Raw genomic sequence first — 17,254 nt, 5'->3', positions numbered from 1 at the left:
ACTTTGCAAGTTCTCCCACTTAAGGATGTAGTGTCAGCTCTCTTCAGGTCATTGTCATGGAAGAACTTGACAATGACCGGAAGCACACAGCAAGGATAACCAGGGAGTGGCTCTGTAAGAAGCATATCTAGGTTCTGGAGTGGCCTAGCCAGTCTCCAGACCTAAACCCAATAGAAAATCTTTGGAGGAGCTCAAACGCAGTGTTTTTCAGCAACAGCCCAAAAACCTGGCTGTTCTAGAAAAGATCTGCGTGGAGAAATGGGCCAAAATTCCTGCTGCAGTGTGTGCAAACCTGGAGAAAAACTACAGGAAACGATTGACCTCTGTAACTGCAAAGGCTACTCTACCAAATATTAACAATGATTTTCACAAGTAATCAAATACTTATTTGCAGAAGTAACACACAAATAAATTATTAAAAAATAACACATTGTGATTTCCAGATTTTTTTTTAGATTATGTCTTTCATAGTGGACATGTACCTAAGATGAAAATTTCAGACCCCTCCATGATTTCGAAGTGGAAGAACTTGCAAAGTCGCAGGGTGTTCAAATACTTAATCCTACTGATTCCTGACTTTGGATAATCATCTCAGTTATCCAATATGTATCTATGAGTTGCATGTGTGGGCTTGTGATACATGTACAGTACAGACCAAAAGTTTGGACACAACTGTGTGTCCAAACTTTTGGTCTGTACTGTACATGTAAGTGAGACAGTTTGTCCAGATAGTCCCATATATGTTCATTTTAACGATATATATTTGATACAAGATTATGGTATAGTTGTAAAATATCCATTAATTACTCTAGTGCTCTCCAAATGTCTGGATTAGTATTATTTAATCTAATGAACTGAAGTGAATTCAGCCCAAAGAAGTATTGAAGTGAAAAATTGATAGTTGTTTATGATGAAACATGCTGTTTTCAAGACTTCAAAGTTACAAGTAAATTGTTTTCTTGGTAGCTAATTTCACCATATAAAAGATGCTAGCAAGAGAGCAATTTTTGACAAACTTACCAGGTACACGGCGATACCACCTCCAATTAGGAATCCCAGATAAACGTCAACACCGTGGTTCTTGTACTGAATGATTCTAGTCAAACCACAAATGATGGCACTTATAATAAAAGAGAAGACCAGCAGAGGCTTAAGCAGCTTGGACGAGTCTGTGAGAGTGCTGTTGAAATACATCTGTCAACACAAAAACACATATCATTCCTGATGAGTGGCTCTGCAGGCTTTCTAAAGATCATTCAAAGTCCATCCATCCATATAGGGCTGCAGAGAAGGCCTATACAGCAAATAAGCACATAGTTCACTTTGCACTTAGCTAAATCAGTCACCTGAAACATCATCAGAGTGAATCTAAACATTTTTAGTAGTAGAGAAAAATCAGCTTAACTCCAAATACAGCAGCCTGCAGTTTTCAGCTGATCTAAACTATTGTAGGACTACAGGATGTGACAACACACTGTTGATACCACGGGGAGCATATCTGATACACCGAACTAAGTATCAAAACTAAAATATTACTTAAACATTTTGTTATTACTAAATATCTTATTAAAAAGTTCCAAACAACAGCATTGACAAACTGTAAGTGCTTTTATTATTATATCATCCATCCATCCATCCATCCATTTATCCATTGGCTACACATCCTTATTCTTTATTAATAAAATTGGCAGTCAGTTACAAAGTGGTCACTTTTTGTTTTTCTTTTTGCAAATCCCATTTAAAGGGAACTAAAAATGGAATGAGTGTGTACCGCTAACACACCGCTATCTGTTTAATGACATGCTATTTAAGCTTGACTAATAAGAAAACAAGTCTTTAAATACTTTTTTACAGCAGTCTATACTGAAGCTCCAGGAACTGAACCAGCTGCCAGGCATATGAACGAAGCACATAGAGCAGATAATAAAAGACTATTATCCTCAACTAAAAAGTGTAATTAAATCTGTCCATGGTATCTGTGTGTTTTTAGAAAGGTTCAATTACTCACTGATATGTAGACAGCAGCAAAGGATGCTAGTGTGGCATGCTGGGATGGGAAGGATTTTCTGTAACAGAACAAAACAAAAAAGAGAACAAGGGAGTCATCACTAAGGCCAAAGAAAACCAAGTATGATGCCAGGGTGTTTTGTTTCCATGGGTTCTCTCATCATTCATATTAGATATCTCCCGTATGATTTTCTACCTACTGTAACAACCCATCACAGACCCATAAAAAAATATCTAAGCGTGCAGCCTGTGTCTGATCCAGCCTTGTTATGGTGCATTTCAGCAGGAGCTGAGCTGGGAGCTGCAGAGGGAACGTGAACCTGTGGCCCACTTTCTCAGTGAGCTCCATCCATGTGACCTATTTCTACCAGCTCCTCACATTTCGTCCTCTAACCAGCTTAGCTGTGTGTGCATGTGCATGTGCATGTGTGTGTGGGGGTGGGTGGGCGTGGGTGTGTGTATGTGTGTGGATCCCAGCATCTTGGTGCATTCAAGCAGTTGAGTATATTCACGTGTGCCTTCATGTAATTTCCATCTGAAACATCTGTGGAATCATTAAAAATTAATACAGATGTGAAAACTGACTGCACTGCTTCTCACAGAACTGACCTAAATTTAGAGCTGAAATCAGTCCAGCAGATTTCTTTACTACGACTCTGGTGGATGAGTCTCTGGTCTTCCGGTGAAGTATCTCTGAAGTCGATGCCTGATGGCTAACGAGTGCCTCTGGTGGCTAACAGTTAGTTTAGTACAGACAGATTTTCCTTCTCTTTCCTGTTTCTTTTAACTGAATATTGTCTAAGAGCAGTAATTCAATAATTAAAAGTGAAAAACAAATCTGCACACAAATTTACTTACTGTAAATCTCCAAATACAAGTATTTGAACTTCGTATTTAAAATAAAAATGATTTAGACTGGCATATAAAATAAGCCAACATACTGTTTAACATGACTTCTAATATAAAATAAATTATTTAAAAATCAGTCTGTCTAAACATCTGTACTTAGTGAGGAATAACTCCATTCAGGTTTGCCCTCCTTAAGCAATATAGAATTGGAATTAGAGCTAACAAAGAAGGGGGAAAAAAAACTATAAATTCACCTCATTCTAAGCTACCGTGAGAATTCCATCATGATCTAGAGGCATCAGGGTGAAATCAGCAGATGTGCAGTGCAGACTGGAGAAGCTGTTGTGAAAGATGGAAATGATAAAGCTGTGGCCCTCAGAAAGCTAGTTAAGACATATACTGACTAGGCAACTGAGCTAAAAAAGTGACAGATGAATCAGCAACCACAATAATTTATTGCAGCAATAGCCATACCATACCATACCATGGTAATATATACTTGGCGTTGCTAATATACATCTATCCATCAAAAAGCAAACTTGATTTATAAAAGATAAAAAAATAAATCTAACAGGCAAATATTCCTTTCACTAAAATACATCCAGTAATAATACTATGACAGCAGTAAGCCTGGTTCTAGTTTTCCTCAGTCCATGGTTCGTACCAAGCATGGTTCTGGTTCTGGTTCAAGCAGCATTCAATTTCTGGAACAAACTTCCAGAAAACTGTAAAGCTGCTGAAATAATGAATTCCTTTAAATCAAGGCTAAAAAACAATTTATTTAAAGCCTTCCATCAATAAGAACAGGAAAAAAGTTCAACTCTCCCCTCAACATGTCGTTCTTTAACACCTCTTGAATTATGAGATGTTTGTGGGTCAATGGAAGAATTATGGGCAACCATATCCCAAAATACTCTGCTGTCATGATCCCATTTAGCTGTTGCTATGGCAACTAGGATGATGCACAGATATTTGATTGGAAAATTGACTGATAAAGTAATCCAACTAAAATGGGCTGGCTTATTGGTTAAATTATTATTATCTAAACTCAGGACTATGTAATAATAATAATCAAGAAGCGCCATTCATTTCCTTTGCAGTGATTGGCTGTGGAGGTAAGGAAGATTGTAGACCTCAGCTTCTGCTGTAGAGCTAAGACGTTTCCATTGTCCGATTCAATGAACATTGAGGTATATTTGGTGTTTGAACTACTGAAAAAGACAGAAGGACTTTTAGAGGGAGTCTCAAGGAATCAATGCTCTGGTCCCCAACGTACTCGACTGCCAGGTAGTCAGATGAAATACCTGTTGGTTGATCTATTTCAGCTGCTGAAATAGATCAACCAATAGAAATCCTTCCACTCTATCAAAACATTAAGTGCACTGAACTAATGAATGTGTGACATTTCTTTTGAGGAAAACTAGGGTCTGGGCATTCGGATCATTGATGAAAAACAGAATGAAGTTAGCCAGGAGAAACATTCCAGCAGAGCTGTCACCACATCAGGTCAGTGTTAGGCATCACATCAGTTCTCACCTCAATATTTTCCATCTACAAAACTGTCCCTAAATGCTCTTATGAAATGGAAAAGACTGCGAAGCCAGAGCTCAGAGTATCAAAGCACAAACGTCGTCATCATTTGCAGCATGCAGCTTGAGAACCACTGTGTTCTCTCTAAATGACGTAGGTAGGTGTGTTTCTGCATGTGTTTACACTAGTTTCTCATCCAATATCTCCAGCTTTTCACTTTTATCTACTCTGCTAAATGTTGCTCAGAGTAACTTAAAAAAACCCCAACAAAAACAGAGACCGTGGGTTTAACAGTAATAACATGCTCACGTCCAGGCTTGGAGGGTTGATGTCCTCTTACTACTAAATGTCTCCCTGATCCAACACACCTGAATCAGATGTTTATGACCTGCTCAGTCTGCAGTGAAGTTCTCCAGGGACTTGCTGATGAACTCATGGTTTGACTCAGGTGTGTCGAAGCAAAGACACATTCAAAAGTTGCAGGACATTGGCCCTCAAGACCTCTGAGGGCCCCTTGCTCTGGATGCTTTTCTGTAACAGTTTAAACATTTATTTCATGCGTTTAATAAAAATTCTGAACTGCTGATTAATCGTGTGAGACTGATGTATTCAGAACTCAAACTGTCCCCACACGTCGGTTGATCAGTTCTTATTTAACACATTTTTTTAAAACTGTTGCAAAGGAGCAAAATACATACTCCTTAATTACAGTGTCTTATAGATTTCTTTTGTCACTGGGATGTTCTTAGTTCTAGAGGTAAGTGAAAGAGATGAATGATTTTCCTCCTCACCTCCCCTGGTTTATGGCTGCAGGGTCTGCTCCTGAGCAGATATCCTCTGTCACATAGGGGTTTTTATCACAGCTGACATTCAGTGTGGTGTAGTTGGGTTTGCACACAGTGAGGAAGTAGGGTGTTGGATAGCCAGTCATTAGCTGCAGGATGTCGGTAATAAGGGCGGTCGCACAGAGGCCAAACACATGAACACCTGAGGATGAAAGGTTTGACGTGAGACAACTGTACAAGAGGTCCAAAAATCATACCTGGGATGATAATGAGAGAAAATGCAACATGAATTAGGAAGAACCAAGCGTTTATTGGTCTTAAACCAAAAACTAAGAAAGTGAGCATACCAACAAAGCGGATGGCTCGGCGAATGAAAGAGTTGAAATTGCAGCCAGCTGCGTTGATGCTAGCCTCCGTTCCACCGCCAGTCTTCCTCCGAGAAAGGCAGCAGAACAAGATGGCCTCTCCAATCATGATCTGGAGAACAATCGCTCATTTATTGCATGTGCTTCCATGTAGATGTGGTTGGTAAAGATTTTACTGAGGATGAAAGCAGACTCAACATTTAGTCTTCAATGTGTTTTTTGTTACTTACTTGCTAGGCTTAACCTTTACTGTACACATTGTGGTTGGTACTGAATCATTGTTGCCTTTAATAATGTTTACATAATTTCAGATCTAATCCAATTCAATCAAATTTTTGATATGGCGTCAATTCACATCATGTGCAATTATATCAAGCAACTTACAAGACAGACAGACACAACATATGATTTAATCAATCCAAAATGTTACAGTTTCATTCAAGCTATAAAACAAAGCAACTTTCATTCATTATTCCAACTGATAGAATGTTTTCTAAGTAATCCAAGCCAGTTGCATTAACTTCCCAGTGATCCGCCTCCAGAGCAAGGATGTGGGGAAAGTCAACAGTTGATTGCATCGAGCCATTAACTTCATTGAATTCTGGGCATGGTGGTGGCGCAGGGGTAAAGCGCACGACCCATGTACGAAGGACTTAGCCTATGGCCGTCATGGGTTTGGCCTGGACCGATGACCTTTGCTGCATGTCATCCACTGTTCTGTCAGATCACTATTAAAAATTCCTAGAAAAGAAATTTCTTGTCTTTCCATGCTGGTGCTTGGCTGTCTGACGTGCAGTCATGGGGCGGAGGGAACTGGTTGTGTGACTGGGGGGGGGGTGTTGACCCCCTATATCTCCTGTGTCTCTATGGCTGACACTCCTGTGCCTTGCTGACTGTCTACCAGTGTGTGGGGCGTTCACATTGCCCTGGGTCAGTGCCATATGTCTGTCTGCCTGGGGCGCTCAATGATGAGGTTCAGAGGCAAAAAGTAAGAATAAGTTCACCTAAATGTCCATTCATTCATTCAAACAAACAAAATGCATTTGAACTGAAAAGTGTAGCTCACTCTGTCTATCATTGCAATTGCAAAACACTTTATTAAAATGTGATGAACCTTTGAACTGCCACCCTCAGCCTCAGGCCATGTGAATGGCAGCTCAGTCTGCAGATTCCATTTCACTTTGGAGCCCCAGCTGAGGTTGCATGTGAACTTCTGGCTGTATTATTGTACAGTTTATGAGAGTTTATACTTCTAACTGTACCTTATACAGTGAAATATTCTGAATAAAATAATTGTTTTAATACTGATATTTTCCCATATTCAACCATGTGGTTTTCCAAAGAAACAGGAACTCTGTGCATGTTTATGGTCTTAATACTCACAGTGATGGCTGGTCCAGCGAAGGCCAGGCTAAGCAGCATCAGCAGTGGGATGACCTCATGGTTGGGGTCAATGTAGGGCAGGCTCAGGCTGCGGTCGTGGCAGTTATACCCAGAATTCACCGGCTTGAACACATCGGTCCACTCCAGGAAGTAGAGACTGACCACAGATGAGACCAGGATGGGCAGCTATGGAGACCAGAGCCACACAGAGTTACCACACTTCCAGGTCATAAAAGCTGAAGCTTATGTAGATTTCCAGTCAATACTTTTTTTTTTATGGCTGTAGCTGCTGTAATGGCCTTTTGGATCACTGAGCATGTTAATTTGATTCAATGATGCATGGAAGATTATGGATGTGACCTATGAAAAGAAAAATGGAAGATGTTGAACGGAATTAACAACTAACTTGAAATGTACCCACTGATCCTAAATGTGACCACTAAACTATAATGAAAGTGTATTTTACATATTTAGGGTTTAGAAACAACAGAGGACGAACATTGAGACATCTGGTCAGACGTGTGGGATTAAAGCTCATCTTAACGTCTCAACACTGCGCAGTTCTGTGGAGGCTACTGGAGCCAGGCATTCACACAGCTCAGCTGAGCTTAAGACAGGCTGAGAGGCTATCTGCAGCTCAAATACATCATCACACCTAACCTGTCACAGAGTAAGTGGACAGGACTTTGGGAGCTGAACAGGTCGGCGGTGGTGATGGCTGTTGGCAGGAAAGATCTTCTGCAGCGGTCTGTACTGCGCTGAATCTGAAGAAACCTCTGACTGAAGATGCTCTGCCTTCCCAAGACAGTGTCATGAACAGGATGGTCAGGGTTGTCCATTATTTTCTTGATCCTATGAAGAATCCTTCTTTGCATAAGAAGGATGGAAAGAAGACAGTCATCCTCAGAACAGAACCAGACTTCTTTATCAGGCTGTTGAGCCTTCTAATGTCCTTGGCTCTGATGCTGCTGCCCCAATAGATGAAGGCAGCAGAGATGATGCTTCCAACAACAGACTGACAGAAGATCTGCAACATTTTGCTGCAAACCTTGTACGATCTTAGCTTCCTACAGTCTGCTCTGTTCCTTCTTCTAGATGCTTCACTGTTGCGTCTCCAGTCCAGTCTGTTTTCTAGATGAACACCAAGGTATTTATATTCCTCAACCACCTCCACTTCTTCTGCCATGATGGAAATAGGGTTTGATCTAACCCTGTTCCTACTGAAATCAACAATCATCTCCTTTGTTTTGTTCACATTTAAGATGAGATGCTTGTTCCCATACCATGACACAAAGCAGTCCATCAGCTCTCTGTACTCAGCCTCTTGTTCATCTCTGATTCACCCGACAACTGCAGAGTCATCAGAGTATTTCTGTAGATGACAGAAGTCGGACTTGTGCTGGGAGTCAAAATGACTCCAGCTGTGTCTAATATTAAACATAACCTTTTGTTGTAATGATAAAAGTTATAAAGTAAAATATATTTGATAGTACATGTCCTTTAGTCAAACAACACAGACTGCAACCAACAATATTTAATCATGTTTTCTTCATGACATATTACATCTAGGATAGCCAGTCTGCATAATGAAGCCCTGAGTGAATGGTGCTGTGCTCTACAGCTGGTTCTGTCTCTAGCATACACAGCTCTCACAGACCAAACACACAGCACCACTGCTTCAGAAACAATGCACAATGATTCAAATATCAGCAGTGACCAACAATAAGGATTCAAGAATTTTTTAAAAATGTTTATTTTATCGTTATTTTATTATTAATATCACTTGGAGTCACACTGCTGTGTAAGTAAACTGCCGCTAATACAGCCTGTGATAAATGTGTCAGATAAAGGCTTGTAAAGCAATCAGGTGAGTCCAAAAGGGTCACACAGCGTCTGCCATACCTGTCTGAATAAAGCCCAGTCTCTTCTGGGAGAGTTCTGCTTAGCCAGGGTCAGTTTTTATTTTAATGACTGAAACTATTACAAAGATATTTCATCAGTGGCTGTTTTTATTTATAAAATCTAAAGTTGGAATGAATTCTGACTGAACACAAGTGAAACTAATTCTGACAGGGTCGCCTGGACTGAGTCACTGCCTGAGAGGAACCAAAGAGCAGAGAGAAGAAGGAAGTTCAAACCATCTCATAATAATTGGACAAGAATCATATCCCAGGCTCCAGCATCTCTATGCTGACTCTCTAACCGTGCATCCAGACAGAGGTTTAAAGACGAGCGGCAAAAGCAGAGGAGGCGGATTAGCACAGCGCCTAACTGATTAAATCATCCAGGACAGTCTCTGCTACATGGAATTGAGCTGTTAGCATGTCATGATAGTCATGACGTTATACAGTCTTCAGTCAGAAGACTCTTCAGATTAGTTGTAAAGCTCATTGCTACTGGAGACCTTTCCTGCTATCAGCATTACTGTCCACAGAAGATACTTGGATTATTAGAGTTACAACAACATTTAGGTTTTCTTCAGGATGCATAAAGTGTTTTCTAATTGAACTGAATTTCATATGCAGATTTAAATTTCAGGTCTGATGAACCTCTTATTTAGGATTTCTAGTTTTTAAAAAGATCACTAAAAAAGTCCCAAGAAAGTTGTTTCAAAAGCTAAAAGTTAATCTGTTGTATTATTGTAAAACACACTATAATTTAAACTCCAATCCTAAATATTCATCACGTCTGTGAAATTAAGTGATTTTTCCTTACTGGATATTTGTACAATTATGTTTTTTATTTCGCACAAATAAAGGATCAATGATGACAATTTACTCAATTAGACATAAAAAATTTAATTTACATTTTTACGTCCACTAAAAAAAACAGAAGACAAAAAAAAAACAATAATTATCCTTGAAACAGATTTTTTGTAGATATTTTTTTTATCTTACATTTAAATTTTTTTTCAAGGGGTGATCTTTATAATTGAACTTGAGACACGGATTCTGTTGTGGGTCAAATTGACCCGCTGATTAAAATCAAGACTAATGAGTCATGCAGAGAGTATTTATGTTTACCCCCACTTCTGCTGAGTGTCACTCAGAGTGGATGGAGTTTGCCGACGGGAACAGAAAAGGTTCCTGTCAAAAGTTGCATGAACAGCTGCTTTCTCACAGTTTCCTAGTGAAGTAAAGAGAATAGTGAGAAAGTGTGTGTGTGTGTGTGTGTGTGCATGTATATGTGTGGGGTGTGTGTGTGTGTGTGAGGGGGGGGGGAGGGGGGGGGGAGGGGAGGTATATGTGTATGGTGAAATATGGTTCATAGTTGCAAGGAAACAAATAGAATTGGACATTTTTGAACTTTTTTACCCTTCAACTTGACTGCCGGTGTTCGGTTTATTTGTGCTACCCGTAAATTCGTCCTACCTTGTGGTAATGCGCACATCGATGCTATGTCACATACTGTTTACTCAGTAGATTTCTTATAAATACGTCCTACCTGTGGAAGTATCGTTTCATGTGTTTTATTTCATCAAAGATTACGGTAAGCTTTATTTAATTTATTTTATATATGGCTTTCATTAAGCTGCTGTATTACTTCATGTTTTTAATTTACATGACATCAGCTTGTAAATATATTTATGGCTTTAGTTTGCCATCTGCAAAGTCGTAAGTCATTGTTTGGTGGTTAATCAGGACAAAATACGTTGTTTTATGGGCTACTTTGTCCCTATATTTTAAAAATATTTTAGTTTAATTACAGTCTTTTTTTATTAAACTTTTCTAAATAGATGTTGGTAGCAATACTATGTGGGAATGAAGCTGTGTAATACTGTAGTGTAATATTAGTGTATATTAATCATATCCTATCATTTCAGAAGTGACTTGCGCAGTTCGGTGGACACATTGTGGCTGCGCTGCATCTGATAACAGACATACAGCGTATTAATGCGCAAAAAAGATCTGCGGTGATCTGTGTCTGTGTTTAATAGTTCCAATAAAAGCCTGTTTCCCCTGTCTGATACTGTTTTATTCTTACAAACACCTCTGTATTTAAAATATTTTTTAACAGGTAGGAAATTCTAGTAAAAGGATTTATGTAGCTTTTCATTTTAAACGGGTAGGATATTCAGATGAAGGAAGTGATCTTCTTGTGGTTTCGTCTTGTATATAAATTCTTCCAATGCTAAGCTAAGTATAACTCCTAAGCTTCCACTTCAGTCCCATCACTCAAGTAATGTTATCCAATATATTTAACATTCACACAACCCTCTATAGTTTTCTATTTGTAAACATGACGGTAGCAGTTTTGGACCCGTATCACTGACAGACTTATCTATCCGTGCTACGGTAGGAACATCTGACAAGGTAGAACTGATAATCAGAACACCTGTTCAAATTGACCCGAGTAGTATCTATTTAATATGTAGACGCGTGAGGGGTGGGGGAGCGTTGCAAATGTGTAAAATGAACCATTTTTAATTTATATTTAGAGTGTACCTATTAAGACAAATAGAAAAAGTTTCATGCAAAAAAATATATTTTAACAATTTTTTTTTTATTTGACCCGCAACATAGCAGGAGGGTTAACGCCACAGTGTCAATCAAATAGTTTTCTGAAGAAAAACTCAATGTTTTCAAGTTTCAATCCACATGTGGGTTCTATTGTTAGCATAACAGAAAGAATACCTCTGATTTCAGCAGAAACTTTCTGCAAAGCAGAAACTATGTTGCAAATCACTGATTTTTCTAGATGTCAATCACAGAACCTTAAAGTCATAAGGCAGAAGGTGAAACCATTAACTTCCAGCTTTGACCTACTCTTAATTGCAGATTGTAAAGATATAAACAGCTTTAGTTTGCCGTCTGCAATGTCATTACTCTTGTAAATGTTTGGCGGTTAGTCAGGACAAAATATGTTGTTTTGTGGGCTATTTTGTCCCTATACTTCAAAATATTTTAGTATAATTACTCTTTTTTTTAATTAAACCATGCTAAATAGATGTTGGTAGCGATACTATGTGAGATTGAATCTGTGTAATAGCCGTGTAATATTAGTGTATATTAATCATATCCTATCATTTCAGGAGCACAGTGACCTGCGCAGTTCAGTTCAGCCACTTTATCAAATGGCTGCATTTGAGAAAGTCTGTCATACAATGCATTAATGCGCAAAAAAGAGTTGCAGTGATTTGTCTGTGTCATGAATTACGGTGCGGTGTTGGTGGTGAGGCAGACGCGGCGGACCCAGGTAAGATGAATAATGATGTTTAATGATGAAACTCAGTCCAAACAGGCAGCACGCACATTGGACGACGAATTGACTAGACATTGACACATTCACAAGACATTGACAAGGACCCGACGAGGAACAAGGAACACAGGTGGATTTAAATACACAGCGGGTAATCACAGAACGAGACACACCTGGGAACAATCAAGGGGAGGACAGGACAACGAAGAGACTCAAGGACACAGAAAACTCGAAATTAACACACAGAAAACACAGAACACGACAGTCTGTGTTTAATTTAGTTCCAATAAAAACCTGTTTCCTCTGATACTGTTTTATTCTTAAAACACCTATGTATTTAAAATATTTTTTAACAGGTAGAATATTCTAGTAAAAGGATTAGTGCATACATCTATAGCTTTTCATCTTGTGGTTTGGTCGTGTAGGCTACATAAATTATTCCAATGCTAAGCTAGGCATAACTCCTAAGCTTCTTTCAGTCCCGTCAGTCAAATAATGTTATCCAATATATTTAACATTAACACAACCCGCTATAGTTTTCTATTCGTAAACATGACGGTAGCAGGTTTGGACGCGTAGCACTGACAGATAGACTTAGCTATCTATCCGTGCTATGGTAGGAAAATCTGACGAGGTAGCACTGATAGTCAGAACACATGATGCCAGTTTGACTAGAGAGCTACAGGCCAGCAGTGAACTGGAGCATGAAAGCGTGTACAACGGGAGGAGGAGTGACAGTTACCACAAGTTATCTTTAATCCTTTTCCACTCTAATGTAAATGAAAACCCAAACTTGTCCTGCATAGAACTCATTTCCTTCATGCTTTCAGCATTCTGCAAAGATTCTTGCCTCATAGTAGGTTTGATGGTCGACGTGCTTTACTTCGTATCCCTAATGAGAGTTACAAGCACAGAACGATATTTCTCTTCTGACCTACTTTCCCTGAATTCATGCATAGAAACAGATATAGATAGGGCTGCACTGTTGCTCTATAAGGCAACCTCTGGTTATTTTAGTTGCATTTTTTAATCTCTGTTGTTTACTAAAGGTGCACAGATTATAAAGGAGACATGTTTACCATCTAACATACGTCATTGTTGTTGATTCGCTGCATGTGTTAGCCAGCCAATCTTGTATCATAATACGTCCTGAGAGCATGATCCAGCTCTGCTTGTATTTGCAGGATAAAACAGATACCTGCATTGTGCAAATCGCCATAAATATCCTGCATATTCTGTTTTGGAGGAACATCCCAGATGAAAGCAGCACGCTGAAAGAAGATATAATTGAACTCATGTTCAAAATGAATCGATTCTTTAATTACATTCTTATTAAACGGGATGTTTTTCAGCTGATATTGGAGCGCAACTAATGGATCTTTGATGCCAGTTACACAACCACGTCCCCCCTCTCTCTGCGCGGGCCACCGCTGGGTGGAAAGCAGGACTCACCTCCACAAAATAGAAGCAGGGCAACAGGCTGACGCTGTCTTTGGTCAGGACCCCCTTCTCTCTAACAGACATGATCAGGCCTCCGGATGTCCAAACGGATCCAAAATGTAACAGGGAAAAGGAAGGCGTTCTGCCGGGATCAGGAGCCCGTCATGCCGACTGGGATCCAGAAGCTCAACCCGACAGCTGCTCGGACCCCAACCCAGCGGCTCGGCTTCCGCTCGGACCAGAACCGAATCTGCGCTGGTGGGGAGCTCCGGGTCTGGTTCTGAGCATGTCGCGCCGCCAGCTGTCAGATGGAGAGCGGGGCCGCGTCGACGTATGGAGGGAGGAGAGGAGAAGCATGCGCACTGAAGAGCAGCTATGACAGCAGTCAGACTAACTCCAGGCTCACATCCTCCTGCTGTACATTACGTTTTAGCATCTTCAGTTTAAAATGTAACTTTAGTAAAACATTCCATTAATTAGACAGAACGTTCAGTTAGTTTGAGTTTACATGATGTGTTTGCGACAGACTGGCGACCTGTCCAGTGTGTACCCTGCCTCTCGCCCGAAACGTTCGCTGGAGATAAGCACCAGTACCCCTCCCGACCCCACTAGGGACAAGGGTGCACAGAAAATGGATGGACGGATGCTGTGTTGTAAAAAAGTGTTTGCTGCCATATAGCTTCTGTTTTTTGTTATTCTATCACAGGGCATATGTTTCATATGAATTACATTTTAACTTAGACAAAGAAAGCCTGAAAAATAGAAAGTTGTTTTCAAATAACACTTTTGTTCATGATTAGAAAAAAACTCTCCAAAACAACCAGTTCTGAAAGAAAGAAAAAGAAAAATAACTGTTTTAATTCTATTTACTGGATCATTCAATGGTGCTGCGCAACAAAATCCAAAACTTTATTCCTTTTTAGGCAGAGCCAGAGCTCACTGGTAAATCACATCTAATCCATCAGATTTGTACTAAGGTGACAGAACAAACCTGAGTTGTTAGAAACTGCTTAGTTAGTTCTGGATCTTGTGCTGCTACATATCACCATACAGAACAAAGTATCGCAGGCTGACGATGGCTGTTGTTTGTTATTTTAGTATTAGTCGTTATTTTCATCTGATATGAGTTCATTTTCCTCTCAGTGTTCACTTTCAGCTTCCTGTGCAGCCCAGAGTTCCATCTTCATGTCCTATCCCTCATCTTGAACGACAGGCCCACTACAGGCTGGTTTAGCTTCTTCTTCCTGGTGCATAAAGCCATCAGCTTTCTGCATTGAATCTGCAACTCTGCCATCAGGGTTATATGAGTGAGAAAACCTCCACATGTCTGTCTTCATCTTCTCTCTCCACATCAGAGTGCAGAAGCTGTTTCATGTGGAGTAATGATTCTACTTTGCTTTTGATTATTTTTCTTTTCAGTCGAGACAAAGAAACACATTAGCTTGACTAGCAACAGTTGTCTGCAGAGTCTCTCCATCTCAGCAGAGTTTGTAACTGCTTCAGCATAGTCATGGTAACGGTGTCCTCTTTCACTAGTCTCCCAGGTCTCTCAGGGTGTGAGAACGGCCTGATCAAGGCAGATTTACTCATGGACCAGATTCCTCCCATGTCTTGATGATTTAACTGAACTCAAGGGGATGGTCAGGGCCTTAGAAGTTTTTTTTCTCCATCCCCCAACTCTTTCTTTTTAATAACATTTTCTCTGATTGGTTGAGTCTTTAGTTTTCATGCTATAATTGTAGCCAGGAATACCAACCAGTGAATGGATTTCCAGAACCAGCTGCTGTTACACCACAATCACTGGAGACACTGACTGCACTCAGCTGATCTGTATTCTGCTCGATGTGAGGTCAGTCACCTTTAAGAGGAGTAAACATTTATGCAATTTCTTATTTTATGTTAAATATTTTTACTTTATTTTAATTTTCAAGAAATCAGTTTTCACTTTGGCATTAAATATGTTTTTTGTCAAAAAATCCAAATTTTGTTGTTTATCTTCCCTATGTAAAAAAAGATTCAAACTGGTAAATAGTTGTGAGAGGCACTGTGTCAGTGGAGGATTAGGGCCTCCAAAAAAAAAAAGAATTCTGACATTAAAGTCAGAATTCTTTTTTTTTTTTTTCGGTGGCCCTAATCCTCTTCCATAGTGGACAAACGTCTGACCATGGCTGAAGGTGTTGTGACAGTAGCAACATGTGTCACTTTGCAACTTTTAACAGCTCAGCTTTCAGACTGCTAAAGGTAAAGAGACACCGCATGGCGGGAGTCCTGTTACTGCTGCTGCCATGGAGACGGGGCTGGAAACACTTCTGCCCTCTGCAAGCTCCTGCTCTATGAAATCCTAAAAGCAAAAACACCATGAGGTTATAGAAGCTTCTATTAGTTCAATAGTAAAGGTCAACTTTTAAATATTTAAAAATGTGTTTGTGTAAACTGTTATGCCCTTGGAATCAATAAAAAGTACTTGGCTTATCAAATGTAAATCCTAGTTTAACAACCATATAAGAATACAACCAATAAATACATACAAGAGAGGGCCTCCTTAATGAAACATATCCATCCATCCATCCATCCATTTTCTGTTCACCCTTTGTCCCTAATGGGGTCGGGAGGGTTGCTGGTGTCTATCTCCAGCTACGTTCCTGGCGAGAGGCGGGGTACACCCTGGACAGGTCGCCAGTCTGTCGCAGGGCAACACAGAGACATACAGGACAAACAACCATGCACACACACACTCACACCTAGGGAGAATTTAGAGAGACCAATTAACCTGACAGTCATGTTTTTGGACTGTGGGAGGAAGCCGGAGAACCCGGAGAGAACCCACGCATGCACAGGGAGAACATGCAAACTCCACGCAGAAAGACCCCGGCCGGGAATTGAACCCAGGACCTTCTTGCTGCAAGGCAACAGTGCTACCAACTGCTCCGCTGTGCAGCCCTGAAACATATCCATAAGCTTAAATATAAAATTAAAGCCTCCAACACACGAATGCTAAGGACTGCACGTGTAAAGAGATAAGAATGTTCTCTCACCTTTCTACCTGTCCATAACTTCCCATTAGTTAGAATTATACATAAACTGGAGTTTAACATAAGATAATAAGTGTAGCTTTATTAAACTTTAATGTGTGGCTTGCTGAGAGATGGACTATACTCCAACATGTTGGGTTTTATTTTTGGGGTTATTGTTGTCCTTGTGTTTAGGGGCGGGGTTTATTTTACACTTACATCACAGGAACCCTCCAGACAGACGTGATGGACATGCGCATGCGCTGTAGCAGCAAAGCTCCCTTCCACATGAGCAGGTGCAGGGCAGCTGAAAGGCAGAGGAAGGGGGCTCAGAGTGATGGAGCAGGCTGAACACTGCTGACTCTGTGTGCGTGTGCGCATGTGCACGTGTGCGTGTGTGTGTGTGTGTGTGTGGGTGTGTGGGTGGGTGTGTTTGTGTGTGGGGGTGTGTGTGTGTGGGTGTGTGTGCGGGGGTGGGTGTGTGTGTGTGTGAGACTGACTGGATGGTGAAGCAGCAGAAAACCATTGGCTGCTGTCTGGCTTCGGGAAGGCTGAACAGCACTGGGAGCAGACTCTTCTGCTCTGCTCTGTGTTTGAAGTAATATCACCCAGGCAGCGGAGCTACAGGAAGGTAACGAACCATCTAACTCATGGAATGTAGATTTTACTGTGAGGCTCGCAAACC

General features: G+C 40.3%; 1 protein-coding gene across 8 annotated transcripts in view; it reads right to left on the bottom strand.

The window, feature by feature from the left end:
- plppr4b (phospholipid phosphatase related 4b) overlaps nucleotides 1-14,128 on the bottom strand; it is a 49,946-nt gene extending 35,818 nt beyond the window's left edge. For 5 of the 8 annotated variants that reach the window (XR_004337300.1, XM_032551069.1, XM_032551070.1 and 2 more), the window contains exons 1-6: nucleotides 13,571-14,125; nucleotides 6,920-7,105; nucleotides 5,519-5,648; nucleotides 5,178-5,373; nucleotides 2,009-2,066; nucleotides 1,021-1,194 (exon numbers count right to left, since the gene is read on the bottom strand). Coding sequence is in view for 7 of the 8 variants with exons in the window: in XM_032551069.1 (XP_032406960.1) it covers nucleotides 1,021-1,194; nucleotides 2,009-2,066; nucleotides 5,178-5,373; nucleotides 5,519-5,648; nucleotides 6,920-7,105; nucleotides 13,571-13,642 (816 nt within the window). In the remaining variant the exon portion in view is untranslated. Of the gene's footprint in view, nucleotides 1-1,020; nucleotides 1,195-2,008; nucleotides 2,067-5,177; nucleotides 5,374-5,518; nucleotides 5,649-6,919; nucleotides 7,106-13,570 lie in introns of those variants that run through there. The other 3 variants (XM_032551065.1, XM_032551068.1, XM_032551066.1) reach the window with 3 other exon arrangements.
- Between the last annotated feature and the right edge of the window lie 3,126 nt (nucleotides 14,129-17,254).

This window comes from Xiphophorus hellerii, chromosome 21 (genome assembly GCF_003331165.1).
Source record: "Xiphophorus hellerii strain 12219 chromosome 21, Xiphophorus_hellerii-4.1, whole genome shotgun sequence".
NCBI classification, from domain to species: Eukaryota; Metazoa; Chordata; class Actinopteri; order Cyprinodontiformes; family Poeciliidae; genus Xiphophorus; species Xiphophorus hellerii.
Note: the sequence above shows the minus strand (reverse complement) of the source record. Positions and strands in the feature narration are given on the sequence as shown.